Genomic DNA, 26,311 nt, shown 5'->3' on the forward strand with positions numbered 1-26,311 from the left:
ATCCTGAAACACATCCCCGGCCTGTGATCAATCAGGCCTGTTTGTCTAAAATTGCAGTGGCTCAATCTGAGACCAAAACTCAGAAGTCAGTGGCCCAGATGGGGCTTCTGCCATGCTTCACACGAGCATGGTACAGGGGAAAAGGCAAATCAGACCCACCTTCCAGCACTTAGTACTTTAGTTTTTGGACAGGAGGCTCACTTTATTATTTGAATATATTTGAAAACATTTTGTTTACAACAAGAAGTAAATGTAAAACACGACTATTGTGGGAGTTTAGAAAAAGGGGCACACATTGAGGGCTGGGTTGGTGAGGAAAGCTTTTCCAAAGGAAATGAGGTCACTCTTTCCTGGGGGAAAAGTGAGGGGGTCATCTCCTTTCTACCACAAGGCTGAACAATCACCTACACCCATGTGCCCTGCAAAAAGTACTATTATTTCCTTGCTGGGCTCAAGGACACCCTTTGGCTTCTGGGAAGTCCACTCTCCTCTCGCCCAGAACTCCAACTTAGCCTCCTCTGGACGCTATCCACGCTGTCCCAAAATTTGCCTGGCCAGTGCTCACCCTGCCTACTTGAGCATCTGTTCTCTTCATCCGCCATTCCTTTCTCAGGTGTAGCTCTGAGTGCCTGGACGGCGGCCTACCGAGCCCTGGAAGGTCTCAGAGTTTGCCTCTCCCAACTGCGGAGCCTAGGACGCTGGGAAATTGGCTGTGCTCCTGAGGAGTGGGGGCAAGATGCGGTCCTGTTTTTAGCCACAGTGCGGTCTTCATCGGATTTCGGAGAAGCCAGTCTTGGATTTCCTCGTCCCCGCGCCCTGGGCAAACGCAGGATTTCCGTGGGAAGCGCCAGTTGGGGTGGGGAGCTGGCTCCCCCCCGTGCTCGCTCCCCTCGGGCGGGCGGGGCGTCTGGCGCCGAGCGCGCTGGAGGAGGCCCTGGCGGGGGCGGGCCAGCCGGCGGGGCTGCCCTCCCCGCAGTGACGTCCCAGAGGGCGGAGGGGCGACGGACTGGCTCCGCGCCCTCCCCGCCTCCTCCGGGCGCCGGGTCCGTCGGTCCTCTGGAGATGCTGCTGCCGCCCGCCGTTGAAGTTGCGGAGCACGCCGCTGCCGTTCTTCCCGCTCCACCGCCGTAGCGCCCCGGCGTCCGAAGGCGCACCCGAGCCGGGCCATGCAGCCGGGAGCGGCGCCGCAGGCCGTGCTGGTGGCCGTGCTGCTGGCGGGGCTCCGGGGCGCGACGGGTCGCCTGCTAAGCGGTGAGTGCGCGCGCGCTGGGGCGGGGGCTGGTTCCCGGGCGCTGGGCTGCAGCACCCACTGCACCCCACCTAAGGCTGACCGTCCTCAGGGCCACGGTGCCTCTTCTCTGGCCCTCCGGGGAGTGGGTGGAGGGGTGGCGCCCCTGCCCCACCAGTGGACTTAGCCCTGCGGCGCCCCCTACTTGTAGAGGAGCAATCGCCCGGCTGCTGAGCCTAGCGCCGGTTCCCTGCGTGTCCTGGACCGCTCGAAGTCCGTTCCCCGCCCAGGGCTGCCAGAATACCGAGAGACGAAGGCTAGATGGGACAGTGAGCAAACTGCCCCAGTAGGCGCCCCCTCGGCCCTCTCCACTGAGAGCGGCGCCGTGGTCCCCGGGACCCCCACGCAGGGCTTGTCCTTCCCACCAAGGAGGTCTCCTGTCCCGGGAGACGGTGCGTACAGTAGGGATTCTGGATCGGCTGTGCCGTGGGAACCGCAGCCCGTTACTCCTGGACTCTTCTGGGGGGAGAGGATGGCAGGATCCAGCGCCTGGAATAAGAGCGCTTAGAGATCGGGAAAGAAGCCTAGTTAGCGCGGGGCAAGCCCCGCCTGACTCAGGGGAATGACTCTCTCTGCTTCCTTCCTCCTGTCGTGTCACTGCAGCCTCGGACTTGGACCTCAGAGGAGGTACAGTGCTCTGGCTCCTTGCCTCTTCCATTTGTTCTGCATGTCGAGGCGGAGGCGGTGCGGGGGGGGGGGGGCGGCGGCGGAGGGGATGTCCGTTCCCCTTTCTCAGGTTTCCTTGGCAGGCAACAGATTGGCCAAGAGGGATGGAGGAGAATGAAAACCTCCGCTCCGTTATCGGTGCTTCCGAAGCTGATTGAAGGGATCTAAAGTTGGTTTCAGGATGGGGTGGGGTGCAGGGTGGCAAAATGGGAGGGTAACCGAATTCAGCTGTTTGGGTGACGGCTGCACGGGCTCTGTCCTCCGTGGCCGCCCTTCCCCTTCCTGCAAATGAGAGGAGAGAAACACTTCCTGAAGGCAGGGGGACCAGCTGCACCCTGGGCCTTCTTCCAGCTCTGGCTCCCTCTGGCACTCACTGGCTGACTTGGGATGTGTGGCCAGGCTGGGCCATACAGGAAACTCATTTAAGGTGTTATGTTTTCCCTTGATAATCCAACGATGGAAAAGTGGGGACTGCCAGTAAATTCAACTCCACCTTGGGGGTGCCTGGGGCTCATTTGTTTTTCTTCTGCTGCCTCATTTGGAGCCACCTTTAAGGACTCGTAAAGCTGAGCTGGCCCAGCCTTCTCCCCAGGGAGCGTCCCAGCCCCGGCCTCTCTGGCCAGTGGTCCCTAGTCTCTCTGGAACACCTCCTTAGTGAGAATGTCCCACTTTTGAGGCCTCCTAATTTGCTGATGGAGCAGTCCTGTTAGAGTTTCCCTATTCAGCAATAGGAGAAAAGTGACAGAGAAAGGGAGAAGATGCAAAACTTTTACAATTTGTTTATTGAAAATTTCTTTACAAAAGCGATGAAAGAAGAAACTGAAAATAAGAATTCACAGGAGCTTTCCAGATTATCTGTATGTGCTCTGTTCCCATTTAAGCACTGAAAATGCAGTTAACTGCCTGTGGCCTTTTGCTCTGTATTCTGGACAATTTGGAGAATAACTAATGCTATCTGGCTCCGTGCACAGTTGCAAAACAAATTAGGAAAATGAGAACTGTGAGAGCTGGGAAGAGGTTCCCAAACCAAAATCCTTTATTCCTCGCTCTGTGGCAGTAATTCATACCCACAGCCCACAGACTGGCTCTCCACTGCAAGGGATTCCCCTTGTTGAAATCTGGTTTTCACTGTACATCTGGATCCAGAAACATGCTGTGTGTTCCTGTGGGTTAGGAAGCGGCAAGTGTTTCTGTATTCCCGGCACCTAGCACAGCGCCAGGCACGAGCGTACGTGCGATACATACTGACTTAACGAAGGAGCAATGAGGCTAATGTTTTGGGTGCAGCACGGCTTTAGGCACCCAGACACAAGCCAGGGTGGTGTGTACTGGTGAACGATTTTTTATCCGTCCTCAGTAGAATCCCATCCATTTGTCCTTGATCGTCTTCAGCCCTTCAGCTGTCAGTCAGATGAGACATATTACATGGGCTCCCAGTGCAACCTGAGCCTGGGGTGGCGTGGGGAGCAGAGTTCAGTGGTTATGGCTGTGACTTTGTAATTAGATCTGGGTTCTGACTCAAGTCATGCTACTGATAGCTTATGTGGCCTTAGCCGGACTAATTTCTCTGAGCCTCAGTTTTCTCATCTGTAAAATGGGGCATAAACAATATCTACAACAGTGGATTACTATGAGTATTCAATGAGATAAGGTATGTATGTAAATGCAAAAGCCCTTAGCATAGTACATGACACATCGTAAGAGTTCACTGAATCTTAGCTGTTGACTTTAGGCAAGACCAGTATCAGAAAACCCCATGGATCTGATGCTTTTATCTTCTGCTTATACCATAGACTGGGTGAATGTTCAGTCCTGCTACTGACACATACACAGAGGGTTCCAGGGTAGAGGAGCCCACGCCTGACTTCAGAACGCCTCTCTTACCTGAAGGAACCCCCAAACAGAGATAACTCACTTTAAGCCACACCGTCTCCTGAGACTCCCTAATGGCATGAAAGTGTTATTTGTTTGCCTTTAAGTGAAACAATAAATCTTCATCTGCCTCTCTTTTAAAGATTAATTTTAAATGTCTGCTTTTCAATAATCTGTAATGGAACAAACAAAACATGGAGTCTAAGTCACTGTATCTCCATGCTGGAAGGGGTATTAATTTGCTCTGAGAGCTTAATGACACTACAACAAACCACTGATGAGTAATCAGAACTCCTGCTGAGGGACAGCTTCATTCAGATGCCTCCAGGCATCCCTGCTCTGGTATATGTCGGGGGCACTAACATAGGGAGGCTTCTTTTTTTCTCTAGGTCAGCCAGTCTGCCGGGGAGGAACACAGAAACCTTGCTATGAAGTCATTTACTTCCATGATGCTTCTCGAAGACTGAACTTTGAGGAAGCCAGAGCAGCCTGCAGGAGAGCTGGGGGCCAGCTAGTCAGCATCGAGTCTGAAGATGAACAGAGACTGATACAAAAGTTCATTGAAAACCTCCTGGCTTCTGATGGTGATTTCTGGATTGGGCTTAGGAGGCGTGAAGAGAAACAAAGCAATGGCACAGCCTGCCAGGACCTTTATGCCTGGATCGATGGCAGCCCAGCAACATTTAGGTAAGTGTGTGGAACTCACAGCAGCAAACTCGCTTGATGTAACTCCAGAAAGAGGCAGGCTGGATCCACGGTGCCAGTCAGTGGGGAAGAGAAGGCCCAGCCAGGCAGAGCCCTGAGGGGATAGCAATACTGGCAGAGCCACTGACCAAAGCAGTGGGGCGAAGGTGGTAAATCAGCCTTAACCTAGGCCCAGAGAGCTCTGTCCAGGAGGGTGACCCAGAAGCATTGCTTCAGTGGCACACAATGCTTGAAGTCAGTGGTTCTGGCTACCTGGCCTTTTGGACTAGAACCCCAGTGAGAGATTTTTTGTAAATTTTTATTGGAGTGTAGTTGATTTACGATGTTGTGTTAGTTTCAGGTGTACAGCAAAGTAAATCAGTTATACATACACATATATCCACTCTTTTTTAGATTCTTTTCCCATATAGGCCATTACAGAGTATTGAGTAGAGTTCCCTGTGCTATACAGTAGGTCTTTATCAGTTATTTATTTTATATATACTAGTGTGTATATGTCAATCCCAATCTCCCAGTTTATCCCTCCCCCCGCCCCCTTACACCCTGGTAACCATAAGTTTGTTTTCTACATCTGTGACTCTATTTCTGTTTTGTAAATAAGTTCATTTGTACCCTTTTTTTAGATTCCACATATAAGCAATATCATGTGATATTTGTCTTTCTCTGTCTGACTTACTTCACTCAGTATGACAATCTCTAGATCCATCCATGTTGCTGCAAATGGCATTATTTTGTTCTTTTTAATGGCTGAGTAATATTCCAGTGTATATATGCACCACATCTTTTATCCCTTCCTCTGTTGATGGACATTTAGGTTTCTGCCATGTCTTGGCTATTGTAAATAGTACTGCAGTGAACATTGGGGTGCATGTGTCTTTTTGAATTATGGTTTTCTCTGGGTATATGCCCAGGAGTGGGATTGCTGACCCAGTGAGAGATTGAAGGCCTGTGGGGCTGAAGGGCTCCAGACTGCAGGAAATTATGATGACAGGCAAGAAATTAGAGCCAAGATATAATTCTCTGGATTGACCAAGAGGGGACTTAAGGAAGCCTGCAGTTTGTAGGGCCCTTCTAAACCCACAGCACTGGACTCACTTCACACACCTGCCCCCCAGCACCATGGCATTGCCATCGTCCCTCCTTAAGAAAAGCAGTGACGTGGAAGAACGTCAAAAAATATCAAAATTAAAAGGCAGACATAAGACTGGAAAAATGTTGTAAGAAATTTAACAGTTATGATCTTTTTACAATAAAGAGTTTGTACAAGTCAAAAAGCACTAAAAGTTTATATAAGTCAGTAAAACCCCAAAAGATAAAGGGGCAAAAGACCTGAGCAAACAGTTCACAAAATAGAAAATCTAACTGGTAAACAGTAATATGGGGAAAACATTTAAACTCATTTTCAATCAAAAGAATGAAGATTAGAATATATCTTTATTACCTATTCCATTCAAGACAGCGTGAAGTTCACCCATTATGCTGTTCAGATCCACACCTTCATCTAAGTTCCGGGAGTCGTTCCTCCAAGATTCTCGTGGGCCTCTCTCCTGGGAGAAACTTTAGAAAGGAAGCTTAGGAGGAACTACACTCCCCACCACTGCAGCTGGTCCCAGCGCCACGACTGATATTTATTGACCCCCCCTCCTCCTCTGTCCAGTCTAGATTCCCCTCACCCTCTGTTCGGGGAGCCTCAATGGCTCTCTTACCTTGTGGCAGGACCCAGACCCTCATCCCTGAAGAGTGTGAGGCCTAGTCAACTTTCACTGCTTAGGCTGGAGTGATTTCACTTTTCTATTTACCATCAAAATTGGGCACATGAGTACCAACAGGTACCCAAGTAGATAACCTGGGTGTCAAACATATCTCTCCCCGCCTGTAACAGCCGAGATACCTTCGCCTCATGATTAGGGTCCTGCAAAGAGAATGACTCCTCTTCTTGCCTGCTGGTCCCTGGACACAAGAATCCCCAGATGTCCAAGTGGCAGCCATTGTTCATAGTTCAATAACACTCTTGCTGTATCTTCTGGTGGAAGGATTCCCCCAGAAGATACCAGGACCTCTAAACCCACAGAGCTCACCATTGCAGAGACAAGAAACACAAATTCCCCAAGTAAGTACTACCAGCGAAGGTAAGCAGGGCTACTCCTCCTTTCATAAGCTATGGCTTTACGAAATGTATTTCCTAAAGAATAAGACCTGAAAGTCAAAATTACTTCTTTATCCATGGGCTGCAGAATGGATGTTGTGGTACCAGGCATGAAAACGACACTAATCTCCTTGTACATCTCCATCAGAGCTCTTGGGTGACCAGATGCATTGTCAAGGAGCAGTAATATTTGGAAAGGAAGCTTTTCTCTGACAGTAAGTCTCAACAGTGGCTTAAAATGTTCAGTAAATCATATTGTAAACAGTTGTGCAGTCATCCAGGCTTTGGTTTTCCATTTATAGAGCAAAGGCAGAGTAGATTTAGCATAATTCTTAAGGGTCCTAGGATTTTTGGAATGATCAATGAGAACTGGCTTAAACTTAAAGTCACCAGCTGCATTAGTTTCTAACACGAGTCATCCCGCTCTTTGAAGCTTTGAAGCCAAGCATTGACTTCTCCTCTCTAGCTACGAAAGTCCTAGATGGTATCTTCCATTATAAGGCTGTTTCGTCTACATTGAAAATCTGTTGTTTAGTTTAGCCACCTTCATGAATTATCTTAGCTAGATCTTCTGGATAACTTGCTTCAGCTTCTACATCAGCATTTACTGCTTCACCTTGCATTTTTCTGTTACAGAGAGGCCTTTTTTCCTTAACCTCATGAACCAACCTCTGTTAGCTTCAAACTTTTCTTCTACATCCCTTGGCTCCCAGACCCCAGAATACTCTTGGATGACAAAGGATGATACAAAGGTCAATGATTCAAAATGTGCACTGCATCTTGGAGGGTGATGCCTTATCCTCACAGAGTATTGCCTCTAAGCTAGTGCTTCAGCTGTGTTTTCAACAAGTTCATCCATCAGTCTGTCAAACTGGCAGCTTCAGGATGGGTGAATATGTGATGTGACTAGTAAATCCCCTGCCTACTCCCACATCTCCTTTGCTATAAACTAGGTTTTTTGGTCTGATGAGATCTTATTTGGAATTCTGTGCTGGTAGATCAAAGACTGTGTAAGCATTTGGATAGTGGCGCTAAGGCCTTGAGGCAAGAAAGGCAAACCCATACCCAGATTGTATGTCTATTCCTATCAACATGAATCATTGCCCCTTTCAGGATGGAAGGAGTCCAGTGTAGTCAACTTGCTACCAAATTCTAGGCTGGTCTCTGTTCCCAGCAGATTGGATGTTGGGCAGTAGCTAGATCAGCCTTGGTGAGTGGGAACGGCTACTGTTGAGCCCACGCATGGCCTCCATCCCTGCCACCATGGCTACCCTCGTATGTATCTCTTATACCAGCACTGGGGCAGCTGATAACAGGCTGGCTGACATCAACTGGCTAAGTCATTTTGTCTCCCTGGTTGTTTAGTGCCTCTTCCATGCTAGAGGCTTTTCGGTGGGCTTTAACATATGATAGATTTTCATACTTTACACCTACTCCCATATGTCTATTCACATCACTCTATCCAAGAGCTCCTTGTCCCCAGTCTTCCACCCTTTATCCTTTTAGACTCCTAATCAACTGGCCAAGCTCTTTGCCTTTACCCCTGAGTTTTTATATAGTCTAATCTCTAATAACTTCTCTTTCTATACTAAGTGGTTAACTAGGTATACCAACTAAGCTCTGGCCATTGGGAGGATGTTTCCTTATCACTTGATCCTTCAGAACCACCTCTGAGTGGGACTGTAGTACAGCTGCTGCCCATTTGGAGTTGTACCCCCGTGTTTGGCTGACCTATCCATGAACCAAGCTTAGGCTGCCTTTATCAGCTAGTCGTAAGGGATTCCTTTATGCAACTATAGGTGTAAGCTGAGGGACAGGCTCTGGTACAACAGTGGTAGATGTCATGGCAGTCTGCTCTACCTGTTCATACAGTGCCATCTGGTCCTAAATATACCTCTTCCATCTTGTAATGAGTTGATTCCAGGCCTGCCTAATCTTTTGACTAGGTATGTCTGACAGTGTCTCTCTTACATTAAGCAAGTTGGATTGCATGTTCTCTTGGTGCTCCTTGCCTAGTAGCAAGCCAGGAGTTGCTTTGCAAAAGGTGACTTTTTTCTCATCTATAGATGATATGTCCTTGCTGTAGAATCTTAAGGGTTTGCACTGTGATTCTCTCATTGGAGCTTGTACAGATTCTATATGGCATTATTTTTCTCACCACTGATACCTCTAATAATAGGGTCTGATGGATCATATGGCCCAAGTGGGAAGTCTGCTTACATCACAGCCTAGAACTGCTTCAGTCCTTTTCTACTCTGGACCCCACTCAGAGACACCTATCTTTCATGTCAACTGGTATATAGGCCAGAGCAGTATTCCCAGGTGTGAAATATGCCACCTCTAGAACCCAAAGAGACCTACCACACGCTATGCTTCCTTCTTAAAATTATTGCAAGACGCTTCAAATTATTGAGAGATGAAATAATTTGACCTTTAATTTGAAAGGGGTGTTCTGGCATTCTCTAGATCACTAGACACCTACACAGTTTCATGAAGTAGCAGGCCCCTGAATCTTCATAGCGTTTACCTCCAACCCTTGGAGGACTTGAGTCTTACTAAGGCCTCCAGTCCTTGCTCATCTGGTTCAATTAGCATGATGTCAGCAATATGGTGGACCAGTGTGATTTTTTGCAAGACATCCAGGCAGTCTCTTTTCACATCATATTATGACAGAGGGTAGGAAAATTAGTATAGTCCTGAGGAAAGACCATAAATGTATACTGATGTCCATTCCAAATAAATGCAGACTGTTTTCTGATTCTCTTTCTGATACAGGTGAAAAAGAATGTAGTCACCAAATCTGCATATTAGGTACCCAAGGACATGTTAAGCAGCTCTAGCAAAGATACCACAAATGGCATAGTAGGTGCAATTGAGACTTCTACTTGGTTAAATTTGTGCTACTCCAGTGTCATCCTTCAGGATCTGCCTGGTTTTTGCAGGAGCCAGACTAGTGAATTATATAGAGATATGACAGGGAATCCCATCCTTGCATTCTCTAGGTCTTTAGGAGTGGCACTACTTTCTGTCATCTTCGCCTGGATAAGATATTGTTTTCTATTTACTATCTTGGAGAGGATAGGGAAGAATGCAGTTTCAGAGGCTTCCACTTGACCTTCTCCACTATTATAGCTCTTACTCCATAAGTTTTCAATTCATATATTTTAGGACTGGGGAATGACCACTGGATGGGTCCACTGTGAGCTGGTCCTGATGTCAGAGAGAAAGCAGTGAGTGGTCCTGAAGAGAGATCTTAGTCATCTGCCCAGGAATTGAAACTGGGTAGCCTGGATGAAAACCAGGAATCCTAGCCGCTAGTCCACCAGGGGCTAGAGGCTAGAAGCAAAGTTCCCCTAGCTCTTACCCACACTGGAAAATGCATTTCTCAAGGAGGCAAAAACTATAAAAGCAGGTACAAAGTTTATTATTAGAGACACAGCATAACATGTGGCAGAGCACACAGAGAAGCAGTTCGTTTATTTAAGACAGAAGCAAGGCAGAAATACACACCCAGAGAGAAAGGGTTCGGGCATCCTCTGTAATGAGGAGGAGTGCGATAAAGAGGTGATTTAAATCACTAACGTAGGACAGTCCTTCTGGGTCTTTGTTTACCTTTGGCCAATTATCTTCTTCTTTCACACCTGACCAGTCCTAAGACCCTCCCTAATATGCATGTGCAACTTTTTGCTAAGATGGATTCCACCACAGAGGCCTGTGGGGATATGTCCACACTTATTATGGGGTGGCGCCCCCTCCCGTTTTGACCCTCAAGGAGCCTTTCTGTGCATGTGCAGACAAAGAAGTTTTCCTTGACCTCAGGAGTGGTCATCTTATCTCTTTATTCCTGCAGAGCTCAGCTTCTGCCACTAGCTTTGTCCTTGGAGTGTCTGGGTGAGAACAAAGCTTCAATTTTATTCCACTTGACAAACACCAGCTGTCCAGCCCAGGGGCCTATCTATCTCCTACTTCAGTCCTGGGCCAGAACTCCATTTAATACTTGGCCTCAATATGCTCCCACTCAAAAGGGTAGTCTTAATGACACTTCAAGTCTTTGGGTATCAGTGTTAACTTGCACCCTGTGTCCAGCAGTCTTTGTAATATTTGGGTATTCCTCTTTCCCCAGTGTATTGTTACTTGAGTAAATGGCCATAGGTCCCTTTGGGAGAATAGAAGAAATTACCATGTGCACCTACTGTGGTGTTGCAGGGTCCTTCCTCCTTCTAGCAGTGAGTTCCAAGCCTGAAAGCTGGCTCAAGTCCAGAAACTAGATGCCAGGCATAATATTCCAACCATTCCATCATCTGTGAAATAAAATAACCTAAAGCCATAGGGCCAGTGGGGAGGAGAACAGACAAGCAGGAGGTCTACCAACAGGGTTGGAAAATTGCCTGGAGGTGACTAACGAGGTGCAGAGCCCAGCCCCAGTCAGGATCTCCAGCTCTCCAGGCAGTGTCCAAGCAGCCTCGCAAGCTCAGCTATCATCCAGGCAAATTCAACCCAGTGGATTCAGCAGAGGATTTTCCTTTCGGTGAACCGCAGCACAAGACTCAAGCAGAGCCATATGAGGGTGCTACACAGAGAGCTGTCTCCTAAGGAGGGGCTCTGACACGAGCTAGGCAGAGCAGCAGGGCTCATCTAAATAGCCTGAGCATCAGGGCAGATCTGGGCCCCCGAAGGAAACTGCTTAGGTGAGTAACCAGGCGAACTACAAAGCCCAGCCCTGAGTCAGCACATGGGGTGGGTGCTCGCAGCATTTAAACTATCGATGGAATCTCAGACTTTAACCTGGCACCCACATATCCAACTGGGTGGCAGCATCATTTAATTTCAAGTACCATTGGGGCTGCTAGTGTACCCCGCCCAGGAGCTAGGGAGACAAAGACAAGAAATCAGGCGTCAGAGGCTGACAGAAGGGCTCATCAGCCTGATGAAGTAGAAACAACTTAAAACCTGAAGAAGACTACTTGGGCCTCCTGCTTTTGCCCCCACCCCATCTCTTGCTTTGAAGCCTCTCCATGTTGGAAAGTCTTGCTCAGATGCTTGAATTTTCTATCCGCTCCTCAGAGCTAGGAAGGCAGCTATGGCTGTTGAAAAGCATGGGGAGATGGAAACAGGGCAAGCTCTGGATGAGGTAAGCCATGCCTCTCTCAGTGCATCTGATTTCTAAAAAAAGAGAAACAAAACCCAGTTAGCCAAAAGCAAAAAAGAAATAAGATCATCCAGACTGGCCCTGCTGGCTGCTTTTTCTCATAATTCCTTTGCAGACCTTATATGGTAATATATTCCTCCCTGCAAAGGCAAATGTCAGATGATTGATTGTGATGTCCGTATTAGAAAGCGTGGTTCTACTTACTGGAAGCGCTTCAGTTCCTCCCTGTCTCTTAAGCTCCTGGCTCAGTGGAACTTGATAGGAAAACAAAGGCTTTGAAGTCTTGTGGTATCCTTCTCCAGTTGCCTCCACTGTTGACCCCTTTCCTACAGGAACTGGTATGTGGATGAGCCTTCGTGCGGCAGCGAGGTCTGCGTGGTCATGTACCATCAGCCATCAGCACCCGCCGGAATCGGGGGCCCCTACATGTTCCAGTGGAACGACGACCGATGCACCATGAAGAACAATTTCATCTGCAAATATTCCGCTGGTAATGAATCCTCTCCCAAGTTATATGGCTGAATTCTCAACCTCCTCTCTCATTTCATAAGCAGCTGCTGGTTCCAAGAATTTGTCACGTGGTCTCTGAGAAAGCTTGTTACAAATGCCAGCAGTGTTAAACATTGGGAGTTCTTGTGAAGGGAGATGTAGTGACACTTCCTCACTGAGGAGTAATTCTAGCACAGGAGAGGGGTGTTAGATGCTAAGAGAAGGGATGAAGAAATGAAAGGGTCTAATTTATGTATGATAAGGCAAGAATTATGAGAATTCAAGAAACAAAAAGCCCTCCAAGTGGACAGTTATAATTCTAATTCTTTCCGGATATGAGGTTGTATGCCGTAGGAGCTTGGAATACAGTAAGTCCCTACATACGAACCTTCAAGCTGCAAACTTTCAAAGATGCCAACCTACGTTTGCATGTCCAGCCCCGTAAGTTAGTTCACGTGTCTGGCGTACATTGTCACATGCGCGCATCCTCTACAAGTGCTTGTGCTTTCGTGTACTTTACTGTACAGTACTGTATAGAGTATAGTGGTACAGTATCTTTATTTCAAGCCCAGGATGTCCTGAGGCAAGTGTAAAAGCAATGGTGATGTAGCTGGTACTGTACTGTACTGTAAGATTTAAAATGTACTGTACTGTAAGATTCAAAATGTTTTCGTTACATTTTCTGTTTGTTTTTTATGTATTATTTGTCTGAAAAGTATTATAAGCCTATTACAGTACAGTACTATATAGCCTATTGTGTTAGTTGGGTACCTAGGCTAACGTCGTTGGACTTACAAACGTGCTTTCCGAACAGAACTCGTTCGTATGTAGTGGACTTACTGTAAAGAAGAAATATGAAAGGAAGCTGGCCATTGTTCCTGCAAGTCTTCTACCAGCCACGTGACATTATTTTCTGGGGCTTGAAGGAAACAGAATAATGACCAGAGGAGGTAGATGATAAAATATATCAATTTTACTGACACTGGGCAGATAGAAGTCAATTTGATTAGCAGGCTTAAACTCCTTAGGGCACCCTCTAAATGCACGCCTTGCAAATTTAATTGGCGTTTGCTTCTAAATCTGTGAAGGGTTTTGAATTGGCTACAAGCCTGTAGTCTCACTGTGCTGAGGTTTCCCAAACTCCTCCATTATGTTGGACTTCGATCTAAACGTGAAGTGATTTTTGATCTGTTACTGAAGTTTCTCACCTCCCTGAAGCCAACTGCTTGACCCCAATTCTGCATCCTTTCCTGACACAAGTAGAATGACTTGTTAGTTACATCTATTGAGGGACTAAACAATCCTGTCATTTTTAAATTGTCGGAATTTGACTGTGCTTTTGCTGCTAAAGTTGTTTTTCCTCCCTCTTCACCCCTTCGGATGAATTCTCTCCAAAGACCTGGCCTTCCCCACCATACAGAGTTGTCTCAGGCAGGGAGGTTGCAAGGACTGAGGCTGGCTTAGCAGGGCACATTTTTAGAGCAATTAAAGCAAGGCACTTGTTACAAACTGGCTGCCCCATCACTTTTGTTCCTTATATCCTATTATCTCCATGATTTAAAATGTTGTACTTCTTAAATATTTTTTGAAATGTGAGATTTTGACATTTGTTTTCATAGCCTTTCATTTTTGGACTTTGAACCTAGTTAGGTTTTTTTTTTTAATCATAATCTTTATTAATTTTGCTACTGCCTGATTTAGACTGAGTCCTGGCAGGAAAAAGATGGCCCACTCAAAGGGTTTAATGAGAAGAGTACAGTAAAATGATATTTGCCAAGGTGTGGGCACAGAGCATGAGATGGTGAAGTGCCCAGGAATTAGCTACAATGGGAAGTTGTTACTACCCCTAGGTTTCAAGGAGCAAGGGGAGGGACTCCAGAGAAAGCTTGGAGTCATGGAAGAGGAGCCACCCAACAGGAGCTGTAACCAGAGAACACAGCTACTGTCAAACCACAGTGACGTGGGAAGGGGGCCTGGGGAATAACTACCAGGACTCCTCTCTTCTCCTACCCTCTAATCTCCTGCTTCTGCCTCCTACTGGTTAAGTCCAATCAAGAGCCAAAGGACAGACTTCCCTGGTGGCGCAGTGGTTAAGAATCCACCTGCCAATGCATGGATACATGGGTTTGAGAAGGTCCAGGAAGGTCTTTCCTGGTCCGGGAAGATCCCACATGCTGCGGAGCAACTAAGCCCGCACGCCACAACTACTGAGCCCGCGTGCTGCAACTACTGAAGCCTGCATACCTAGAGCCCATACTCCGCAACAAGAGAAGCCACCGCAGTGAGAAGCCCACGCACCGCAATGAAGAATAGCCCCCGCTCTCCCACTGTCTGCAACTAGAGAAAGCCCGTGCGCAGCAGCGAAGACCCAACACAGCCAAAAAAAAAAGAGCCAAAGGACAAGGGAGCCGCAAGACACAGTCCATAGACGTCAGCCTCCCAGGACACAGAGAAGGACCAAGAATAGATCCAGCAGAGAGAAGTGGGCACACGGAGAAAGACTAACACATTGCCTTTACGTGGCCCCCCGCCTCAGGATAAGTTCACACACCTCAGCACGCCATAAAAAATTGGCTTGATCAGACCCTTGCCTATCTCCAGCCCCAGTTCTTACCACTCTTATTCCCCCCCCATCCCATTCCCCTCTGCCCTCTGTGAAATTCCCCAAGAGCTCTTAACTGCTGTTTCCAGTGCTTGGAACACCCTTCCCTCTTTCCCGGTCAGCTCATTCTCAGCCTTCAGGTTCAGGTTAAACATCACCTCTCATCACAACCCAGTGCAGTAGGTGATCCTTGATGATAATGATGATGATGACAATGGTGATTTTCTATAAGGGGCGTTTTTAGGACAATCTGCAGAATTTGAATAAGATCTGTAGATTGGTTAATACTATATATATCAATGTTGATTTCTTGGTTTTGATAATTGTACTATGGTTATGTTAGAGTATTACCCCCCCCTCCCATCTTAAATACACACTGAAGTATTTAGGGAGTAAAGGGTAACTATGGCTGCAACTTATTCTCAGGAAAAAAGTTATGGATGTGTCTGTATGTGAATATATATATGTGTATGTGTGTGTGTGTGTATAGATTTAGATATAGACTTGTAGATATAAATATATAGGATATATATAAAGAGCGAGACAGAGAATAATTATATAAATGAAACGTGATAAAATGATAACATTTTGGTGAAGGATACATGGGAATTCTTTGTACTAATCTTGCAAATTTCCATAAATCTGAAATTATTTCCAAATAAGAAGTTTTTAAAAATCACTTCCTCTGGGAAGCATCCAGGGCCCCTCAAAACTAGGTTAAGTGTTCCTCCTATGAGGATCATAACACCTCACACACACAGTACTTTAACTGCCTGTTTACAGGTTTGTCCCCTTCACTATATGGTTGGCATGAGGTCTGGAAATATACATGTTTGACCAGTTAATCCCTGCACTTGACGGGCTAGGGGAAGGTCACCCAGTATGGTTGCAACAGGATGGCACAACATCCCATTATACCAGAGGGCAAGGGACAGGTTGAAAGATAGCATCTAAAACTAGATTTGACAACATGACCACATAGAGTAGGTGGCATGCTAGCCAGATCTGATCACTTGATTCCTCCTGGGGTGTGCTAAAGGCATAGACGCATTCAGTGGAAATCAGAGACAAATCATCTGAGGCCATGTGTCACAGACCATTGCATCAACTGATGGAAGTGCTGCGTTAATTTGCCATGTTCACTGCAGTTTTGCCCAGTGGATTGAACTATGGAGGGACAAGAAAATGACTACATCGTGTAATGTCTTTGAATATATGATGTATTGCAATATATCACAAAATTAATGTATTAATATTCTCCTGTACTTCCATATTTTATTGCCATCCTGTAGAATATAAGTTCCTTAGAGGGCTGGGACTACTTTTCACTTGCTATTGTATCTCTAATACCTAGCACAGAGTTTGTCTCCTTGTGATTTTAATTTTTCATTTGAATTTTTTAAATTAAAATCCCAGTTCAGCTACTTATTAGCTGTGAGATTTGAGCAAGGTGTTTAATCTCCCTGTACCTGAGTCTCCTTGTGTGCAAATTCAGAACAGCACTTACCTCATAAGGCTATTATCAGGATAAATTGTGTTTGTTTTTAATAAAACATTTAGAGCATGATGCTGTTTCTATCATATAGCAGACCTTTTTAATAAATAAATGGATTTGCATCATCTCTACACACACACACACACGATTAAAAGTTTCCTTTCTGAATAAAACTTCAGAATAGCTTTGACATCCTGGCCTTAGGACTGTGAATTCTAAAATTTTGACCTTATGGACCCTGACGCTATGATCCCAGAGCATCTGATCAGCGTAGAGTCACCGCCAGTACAAAAGGCTGACACACTTTCAGCCAAAAATAAAAACATTGATGTAGGTTGTCTGTGCAGCCTGACTCTCCTGAGGTTCTTAGAAATATTTTAAATGACTCATGTTCTAGATCACCAGGCTCTGCCTTGGGGCTGGCCGTGGTCTACTTAGTCCCGGGCCACTTCCACTGCTTGGAGATCAGTGTTTGTTGCTCTAAAATATCCCCAATAGGAATTGATCAAATGTCTTGGATTGCTTTACAACAGTTCAGGCCTGGGTGTAGCCAGGGAGGAGTAGGGATTATTGTTGAAAGCAGATTAGCCATACGGTTCCTAAGAGTTAAAGCTGCATGATGGTACATAGGGGTTCATTATACCGATCTTTCCACTTTTGCGTATATTTGGAAATTCTCATATTTAAAACTTTCAGTTTTAAAACTAAAAAGTTTACCTTTTAAAAAAGAAAAAAGTGCCCAAGTAAAGCTGAGGAAAGGCTAGTCTTTGTGCAGAAGAGATTCTTTGGACTTACTAACCCGGTTTCTAGTGTCTGATAATACTAAATGAAATTTGTTGGACAACTGAATGAACAGATAAATGGATGCCATGCTCTGGCCAACTTCATTCAGATGGCATGGAAATTTACTTATTACTCTCATTCTTGTTTCTTTCTGCTATAGAGAAACCAACAGCTCCTTCTACAAGGCCTGGAGGTAAGACTGTCAATTGAGATTTGAGTTAATTTGGGCTGTTTCACAGGTTTAGAAGCTTTTCATAGGTTTAGAACCACATGTTCTTTAAACCAGATTATTCAGCAGAAAGACCACTGGTGTTAACCCTGACCCTTTGGACAGGTATATGCCACACCGGACATGACCAGTAGTTCATTAATCTCACTAGCGTTGTCTTTCTCTCAAATATCTGAAAAGTAATAGTTGCAAGTTCAGTTTGGGATGTTACTTGTCATTACTGACAATATGAAAGGAATAACCAATCTAATGATCCAAGAAGCAAGTCAAACTGATAATTTATGGTCCTAGAAGTGAGTCATTGGCCCTTCCCCTTGGCACTTCAGTACTTTATGGTCCTTAATGTCAGCTGCCTGCTGGTTGTGTCCGTACATGATTCTTGGCAGCAAGTCTCACCAGAAAGATAAAGACAAGTAAACCTCTAGGTCAGCAAATTCAATTCTTTACTTCCCTGTGTTTATAAACGGCACTGGTCACAATGCTGGTGCTTTTTGGCATCCCACCCTGAAGCTGGTAGGACCTCAGAGAATATCTGGATTTTGATGCCTTTCTCCAGGTTCTCAAGTGCATGTGTCTCTCTCCAGGTGAAAGAACAGAGCCAGCAATGCCCATACTTCCAGAAGACACAGAGAAAGAAGATGCCACAGAAACACTGAAAGAAAGCAAAGGTATGTACAGAACTCTCCCAGAGAAAAATAGATAATAGGACTCTCTTGATCACAAATTCCCCATGATTATATACCCTACTTTGTTCTTTCCCACAGCAACTTAAAAATGGAACCAGACAGAGCACTTGTGACTTTGTAAAAACTGCATTATATGTTAGATTTTGTCAGTGAAATACACAAATGGAGCTATCCTAAGACAATTGGGGCGATTAGACAAGACAGGAGGTAAAAAAAAATCTGCATGAAGACAGACGAGGCTTGAGAACCTCCCAGAAGTTGTTTGGGGGGAGGGGAACTAGAGAATGGATGTAGAGAAATAAGAGCAGAAAGACCCAGGCCATGATTAATATTTCTTTATGAGACAAATAGAGGCAATGGACATAAAAGATAAAAGAAAATGGAGTGATAAATTGGAGTGCTAATGGACTTTCAACCTCAACTCTCACCTTGAGTTTCAAGAGGGAGATCAGGGCTGGTTACTAGACTTATCATGGTGATCATTTCATAATGTATGCAAATGTCAAATCAATATAGAATACATCCAAAACTAACATAATATTATATGTCAACTATATTTCAATTAAGACAAAAAAGAGAAAGATCTGAGTTTTTGTCACTGGGCAATTTTTTAAAAAACACTTAATTTTTCAGTTTAGTTATTTGCATAATAGAAGTAATAACATTTTTCTCACCTACCTGAGAGCATTTCTGTGTCCGTAAAATGAAACAGGATATTACAGTACTGCAATTCAGTTGTGACACTAGTCACCCCATGTTAGCACAGACCCTACAGGTTAAGGGCTCAGTCCCCAGCAAGACTGCCCTCACTTCAGATATCAGCCACAAGTTAGGGGTCCCCAGGCCACCCACACTTCTAATCGACTGGCTACAATTCCAGGGAGTGCCCATGACCCCATCACGTTCAATCATTCACTAGAACAACTTACAGAACTCAGGAAAACACTGTACCTATGACTATGTTTTATTATAAAGGATACAGATCTAGGAGCAGCCAAATGAAACACATACAGTAAGGTCTGGGAGGGTCTCGAATGGGGACTCTCTGTGTCCTCTCCCTGTGGAATCAGGATGCCTACTCACCTTCCTGGCAGATCAACGTGTTCACCAGCCAGAAGGCTCCACTGCGCTTTGGTGTGCAGAGATTTTCTTAAGGTCTCATTACGCAGCACAGTTGATTTGATCATTGGCTGTGTAACTGAACTCACCCCCTAGGCCCCACCAGCCCCCATCCTGAGACATCTCTGTCCGTATAAACTCTGATCTGGTCTGAAGGGCTCATGGATAAGGAAGTTACTCCTATTTCTGAGAAATTCCAAAGATTTAGAGCCTCCCGCCCAGGTACCAGGGACAAAGCCCAGTCAAATTCTTTATCATACAACAGATGTAATGTGTGAAAATGCTTTTTAAAAAATCCAAAGTTCTGTGCAGCGGTGGGTGGCATTTTTATTGCTCATTGTTACTATGGTGGTATTTAAAGTAGGTTTTGTTTTGAGGTTTCTTTTTGGTGGTTGTCGGGTTTGTAGCCTCACAGAAAAACAAAGCCACAGCCTCTGGATGGTTGGGAATCTTAACCAGTAGGAGTAGGAAAGGGCTCAGTCCCCAATCATTGATTCCTCCCAAAGCCCCTTGAGGGAAAATTCTCTGGTTCTAAGACTTAAGTCTTAGGAAAGGTAAGAATGGTAGATCTCTAAGTGCCCTCCACAGTCACTGCTCATGGGCCCAACCGGATCCAGTTTGCAGTCAGAAACGTGGGTAAGGCTCTACAGTCTGATTCATGTGTTACACGTGACCTTCTCATTCCTGGCAATAACACGGAGACTTCTGGCTTGTTTCTTTTTACCTCCCTCTCCCCGATCCCACCTTGGAAACTACTGTTTCTGTCCTTAGAGTCAAAGACATCAGCACCCCCAAGCAGCCTCAGCTTTGTTAACAAAGAGGAAGAACGAGAAAAGAGATAATCTCTTTCATCTGAAAAAAATGTTTAATTAACAAAACTGCCCATCTTGTATTTTGCAAGAGACCCCAAAATGTAAACTTCTTTTCTCTCTACTACTTCAGATAATAGGACAGGTAGAAAAGCCTCATTTATTGAAACTGGAAGACTTTGCTCTCTGGGTAACTATTTCCTTCCAGAATGCGCTCCTTGGAATGCTCTGTGTTGATTACGCTTTTTTAAGCCTGTTTTGAAGCACACAGAAACACCACTAATGCTGATAATGTGTGCTTTTCTTTGCAGAAGCTGCCTTGAATCTTGCCTACATCCTAACCCCCAGCATCCCCCTTCTCCTCTTCCTTGTGGTCACCACAGGTGTATGTTGGGTTTGGATCTGTAGAAGGAGGCAAGTAAAACCTTCATCATGTAAACCTTTGTGTTTTCTGAACTCTTCAAGATTTGGACTTCATTAAAAGCCGTGGCAGCTCCAAGAGAATCACTCCTACAGATTTGAGAGTAAATTTTCTGATGGGCTCAGGGCACTCAGAAGTACTAAGCATTGTGCTTAGCTGTGATTAAGAGAGTGATCTTACATTCTTTAATTTTTGTGTGTGTGGAAGATTTTAAACGACTTGAGGGGTGAGACCGTGTTATTCATCTGTGCATCCACACATCACTCAGCAAAGTGCTCTCATGCATGTATGCGCTCACTCCAGGAATGCTTGTTGGGTGAGTGAAGGAATGGATAGTGAGCCCTCTGAAAACGACTGTTCCAAAGCCTGGCAAACCACTGACGCTAAACCACTTAATTCAAAATGAAATAGCCAAATCCTTTTAATTGACTTTTAATTGAATTCACAAGTGTAGATTGCTACAAAATAGCTGCACTAAGTAGCCTAAAGCACCTCTGTTACTGGATCATGTGCCACCATTTTTGAGGTAACCAGAGGTCTTCTCAGCTATCTTTTTATCCCCCATCATCATGGTCTACATAGAAGAAGGAAAGCAAAGGTACAGTTTAAGACTTGACTCCCTTTGATGACCAATTTAAGATAAACTAGTAAGATTCCAATGCAGACCCTACTTCATTTAATAATAACTTCCTTATAGGATTATTAGAAGAATTAAAGCAGTTAATATATGCAGAATGAGTATATAGTAAGCACTCAAAAATGTTATCTCTTCCTATGATCATTTTCATTGGTTACTTCCTTTTAACCTAAAAATAGAATTCAGTTCAAAAACTTGAAAATATATTTTCTAACTGCTTAGTCTGTGGTTGGGTCTTGATTTCCCTCCCTTATCTATCTATTTATCACCTTACCACAATGTGGGATTGTGGCTTTGAAGCTGGAGTCTATCTCAGGGTTTTAACCATTTTTGTGCCACAGACCCTTGTAGCAGTCTGGTGAAGCCTATGGATCCCTTCCCAGAACAATATTTTTAAATGCATAAAATAAATTACACTGGATTACAAGGGAAGGAATAATGCTGTTATATAGTTTAGCGAAATATTTCCAGAAATGAATGTGAAACAGTAATACACATGCTCCTTTATTAATGCTTCTTTATTTAGTGGTGAGTATAAGTATCATAATACTGAAGTAGAGATGAGCATAAAATATTTTAAGGTATCTTAAGTAAGAACTGTGATGTGATATGAAAATATCTATGATTTCTGTTGGTGAGCAAGTCAAGATATTACTAGTGGGAATTCCCTGGCGGTCCAGTGGTTAGGACTCCGTGCTTTCACTGCCGAGGGCCGGGTTCGATCCCTGGTGGGGGAACTAAGATCCCACAAGCTGAGTGGTGCAGCCAAAAAGAAAAACACAGAAACAAAAACAAAAACAAAGAAAGCTATTACTACTCAGGTTAACTGCCCACATTCAAAACCGAAGGACAAGCTCAATTTCACTTAGAGATGGATTTTTTTAAATGCGGTATTTTCCCCCATGCAATTCTATCCATGGACCCTCTGGAGGCTCTGGGGATCCCAGAATCAACACCTCCGTTCTGTGCTCTGTCAGCAGTGAGTGATAGATATATAACACTTTCCTCTTTTATTCCCACCCCACCCAAAACCTTGACCTGTAGGTTGAGGCAGGTGAGAAGCGCAGCGTAGTGACTGCCCAGAATGACCCCCTCCTGCCTGCTCAGGGGCACAGGGATGTTCTCAGTCCCCTTGTCCGCTGAGCCCTGGTTCTCTTTACTCCTAGGAAACGGGGGCAGCCAGGCCCCAGCACGAAGGAGCAGCGCCCCGCCTGGCCCGCTCCTCAGCCGGGGAACAGCCCGGACCTGGAGGTTTACAATGTCATACGAAAGCAGAGCGAAGCTGATCTAGCCGAGACCCGGCCGGACCTGAAGAACATCTCATTCCGAGCGCGCTCGGGAGAGGCCACTCCCGACACCATGTCTTGTGACTATGACAACGTGGCCATGAACCCATCCGAAAGTGGGCTCTTGACGCTGGTGAGCATGGAGAGTGGCTTCGTGAACAACGACGTTTATGAATTCTCTCCAGACCGAGTGGGAAGGAGCAAGGAGGCCGAGTGGGTGGAAAATGAAATATACGGTTATTAGGATGCACGATCGAACCCTGAACTGACAAGAATGGGAAAGAAGAGAGAAGCAAAAGTCTATTTTCTATAAGGAAATCACTCAGAAGGTCTGTGAAAGTGCTCAGATCAGGTCCTGGGGGCGAGCATGAGAGCCCCTGTTGGACCCGCACTTCGGGCTATATCCCTTATCCCAGTCCCTCACCTGGCTGGAACTTCTGAGAAAGCACCTTGTCCAGCGTCTGGCACATAATAGAAAATAAACAACTGATTGTTACAACTGACTTTCAAGGGACAGTGCTTTCACTGGGTGGGTGGGGGGGGGGTAGCTGCCGTGGAGCTTGGGAAACCAGCCTCTAGGTTCTGTTTCTCCTGTTCTGTACAGCTGCAAGCATCACAACAAAGAGACAGAAAGTACAGAATCTTTTCAAAGCCCGCCTATGCCAGCCTCGAGCTGGGCTGCGCATCAGCAATTCTTATATCTATTTTTTTCGAAGAATCAAATCAAATAAAAAGCAGGAAACAGAATGTTAGTCAGTCTGTGTCTACAGCCCTTCCTCTGCATGTGGCCTCTGGGGACCTTTTTTTCTTTTTCCTGACATCCAAACGTGGAAATATCTAACTTGGAAACACTTTAGAAACTGAAAATGAAGGTTGAATCTAGGCTTCTCGGCTTATTTGTGTTCCCAGCCCTGTTACTGCACGTTGTTCTGTTTGTGTGTTTGTTTTACTGCAGCGTCAACATAGCATTAGTAATAATGCTAGTGATTTTACCTTTTTGTTTTCGGGATCTGACTATTTCAAAAACTTTTGGACTCAAATGCTGAGAAAAGTCACCTAACGTCAGTCATTTACCAGATGAAGTTCTGAAGGTCATTGTTTAAATCACCAACAACATCCCTCTATCAGCTTAATAATCTTATTATTTTAACCATTCCTCATATGTCTTGTTTTTGAATAGTCTGTAACTTTGCCTGACACATGGAGCCCCAATCTAGACAGAGTAAGCTCGTCTGGGTCGGAGCAGTATCAAATGTAGTGGATTCTAGTCAGTGCCAATTACCTGCCTTACCGAGGCAGGGCGCAGAGTGGATAACAAAAACATCATTTATGCCTGCTTCAGGGAAGTGTGTTCTGTGCCGTTAACAATATTTCAAGCAAAAGGAGTGACCATATAGTCTGAAGGACTGATTCATTGTCCAAAACACTGAGGTTCCCATTTTGCATCAGACTTCCTGGCTCTGTGATCTGTGCCTTTATCCGCCCCTGTTTCCCTACGCTCTGGCCCCTACTAGGCTGAAGCTCCATGAAGGTAGGGATCCAATCTGCCCTGCCAGCCGTGTACCTCCTGCACCCAAGACAGTGCCTTGCGTAGAATAAACCATCAATACTCGTTGGATGGATGAACAGTTCCTCTTTCAGAGTGATGTAAAATCACCTACATATTTCAGCTTAAAAGTTTGTAGGACCCGATTTTCACACTCCACCTGGATGGGGGGAGGATATTGAGTTATTTTAGTTTGAAAAGCACTCCTACTGCCTGGGAAGAAGGAAGCATTAGTAACAAGGAAACAGAAGCTAGTTAACGAGTTAATTATGTCACTAAAACTTAAAATGAGGACCCATTCTTAAGGCTATAATCAGAGCTAACTCTCTGCATCTTCCTTTTGTCATTAGTGTCTTGTCTCCGCTGGGACCCACAGATCTCTTATTCTGTGTTTGCACACAGCCAGTCTTACCCTGTGTTTAAATTATTCAATTTCTTTTTTCCTCCTCAGATTTCTTAGCTTGAATTTAGCCAACTCCATTTCTATCTCTGATAATTACACTTCACCAGTTTAACAAGCAGTTGTTAAATGTGAAGTATTATGTTCAAACTGAACATTGAGCTTACCCGTCCTTGTATTGTTTGAAAATTTAGTTAACCTCATTCATCATTTAAAACCATAGTTTCCAGCTTTTTTTTTCACTGTGACACACAATAGATGAAATGAATGTATCAGATAATTCCTTGGATCTATCCATTTAAAAATAATTTCTTGAATACCTACTATGTGCCTGCCACACACTGTGCCAGATGTGGCACACAGCCAGATGTCAGGCTAAGGCTTAGACAAGTGGGGTTGTAGGTTATGTATATTTCCCAACATGGTAGTTATAAAGCTCTTTTTTTTCCTCCTGTTATACTTTCATTCATTCATTCAAAAAGTTTTCACATTCATACTTTGTGTCAGGAAATACGCTAAGTGCTAGGCATATAATGGTAAATAAGACAGACACAGGCTCCATCCATGGAGCTTACATTCTAGTAGGGAATGAAGCCACATTAGAACACAAGTGAGTGAAAGAGAATTTGCTGTAATCAGTTTTTGGTTTTTTTTTAAATTGTGTGCAGCTCTTTCTAGTCTCCCTTCCCTTTCCCTTCCCTTTCCTTCTTTCCTGTTCTTTAACCCTTCATTCCTGAAGCCATTAGGTAAGTCAGAGGAAGGTAGCGTCCATGTCTGGGGACATGGGGGGACTTGGTGGCTTAGATCAGAGTGTCATGACGGAGCAGGATGAGGAAGATGTCCATGCAGAGCAGAAGTCTGGTTCGGGTGTGGCCCACGTGAGTAAGGAGGCCATCCACACCGGCTGTGGGGCAGCAGCTACGATGGGAGATGGACTGCACAGGGGCGTTGATGAAATAAGTAAGCATGCTAAGGATAAGAAGTGCCAGGCTTCTCGCCGTCAGAGAAGGGAGTTGCAGATATGAAAAAAGAGAAAACTGGAGTGGGCTCTGCGGTATTAGATTGAAATTAGAAATATCAGTGTGATCTCATGGTTTTCAATATACCGTGTATATATATACATATATCCTCTAGCTGACACTCAGATCTTGTCTTCTAAATAACATTCCCCAGTAAAATAAACCAGGGCTCCTTTTTTTTTTTTTTTTTTTTATTCAATACTCCAGTTCCTTCATGGTTTTGTTTTTTCATTTTGTTTGTTTTTTGTTTTCTTTGTTTTTATTCAAGGGCTCCTTTTTTAATTGAAGTATAGCTGATTTACAAAAGGGTTCCTTGAAAAAATTGCTGATTCCATGGCCAGAGTAGGGAAAATACTAGATTAGCTTGGAAAATTTTTTTGTGCAGGAAAGCACGGAAATATCCAAGAATGATGGGTATGTGTCAGTAGATCACAGGAGCCAGCTTACAGTGGGCAGCATTGGCCAAATGTGGGATAATTTCAGCATCAAAATAAATAATTACAGTGATAGATTATAAACCATTGGATAAACAGGAAACCTTACTGATATAAAATAATAAATTAATAACCTAATAGTGGATTGCAAACTGTAGAAAGAGTTACCAGATGAAGGCCTAGGAAACAGCATGCCCAGAGATGGAAAAGCAACAAAGCCAATTCTGTACACCCCCTCTTTTTTTTTCCTTTAAAGAATAGTAAGTGGTTAGTAATTGCTAACTAATCTCAAGTTATTTTTGAATCCTGAGTTTGAACAGCAGAATGGAATAATGTCTATACTGAGTCACCAGAGCAAGGGCATCAGGAAAAACCAGTTTTTCAAAATAGAATAAGACCAGGTAGGACTTTCCTGGCAGTCCAGTAGTTAAGACGCCATGCTTCCACTGCAGGGGGTGTGAGTTCAATCCCCGGTCGGGGAAGTAAGATCCCACGGGCGGCACGGCCAAAAAAAAAGACCAGGTATAGGT

At 44.8% G+C, this 26,311-nt stretch overlaps 1 protein-coding gene across 4 annotated transcripts; it reads left to right on the forward strand.

Annotated features, from left to right (window-relative positions):
- The first annotated feature begins 975 nt into the window (after window positions 1–975).
- On the forward strand, window positions 976–22,886 carry LAYN (layilin). 4 transcript variants are annotated; one of them, XM_036862251.1, is made up of 8 exons: window positions 976–1,251; window positions 1,892–1,915; window positions 4,216–4,513; window positions 12,159–12,316; window positions 17,356–17,388; window positions 18,009–18,092; window positions 20,350–20,452; window positions 22,263–22,886. In XM_036862251.1, exons 1-8 carry the CDS (start codon window positions 1,167–1,169, stop codon window positions 22,624–22,626), a joined length of 1,149 nt encoding a protein of 382 aa, XP_036718146.1. In that variant the 5' UTR covers window positions 976–1,166; the 3' UTR covers window positions 22,627–22,886. The 4 variants fall into 4 exon arrangements, with proteins under 4 accessions (XP_036718146.1, XP_036718147.1, XP_036718149.1 ...); XM_036862252.1 differs by lacking the exon at window positions 1,892–1,915; XM_036862253.1 differs by lacking the exons at window positions 976–1,251; window positions 1,892–1,915 and adding an exon at window positions 6,414–6,641 and having other exon boundaries at window positions 4,465–4,513.
- Window positions 22,887–26,311: the final 3,425 nt, after the last annotated feature.

This window comes from Balaenoptera musculus, chromosome 8 (assembly GCF_009873245.2).
Source record: "Balaenoptera musculus isolate JJ_BM4_2016_0621 chromosome 8, mBalMus1.pri.v3, whole genome shotgun sequence".
Classification (NCBI taxonomy): Eukaryota; Metazoa; Chordata; class Mammalia; order Artiodactyla; family Balaenopteridae; genus Balaenoptera; species Balaenoptera musculus.

Bases quoted from the DNA above. Each gene is read 5' to 3' on its own strand.
- LAYN (XM_036862251.1), top strand. From the start codon at position 1,167: ATGCAGCCGGGAGCGGCGCCGCAGGCCGTGCTGGTGGCCGTGCTGCTG. The intron at 1,916-4,215 runs GTACAGTGCTCT...TTTTTTCTCTAG, and splicing joins GGACTTGGACCTCAGAGGAG to GTCAGCCAGTCTGCCGGGGA. The intron at 12,317-17,355 runs GTAATGAATCCT...TTTCTGCTATAG, and splicing joins CATCTGCAAATATTCCGCTG to AGAAACCAACAGCTCCTTCT.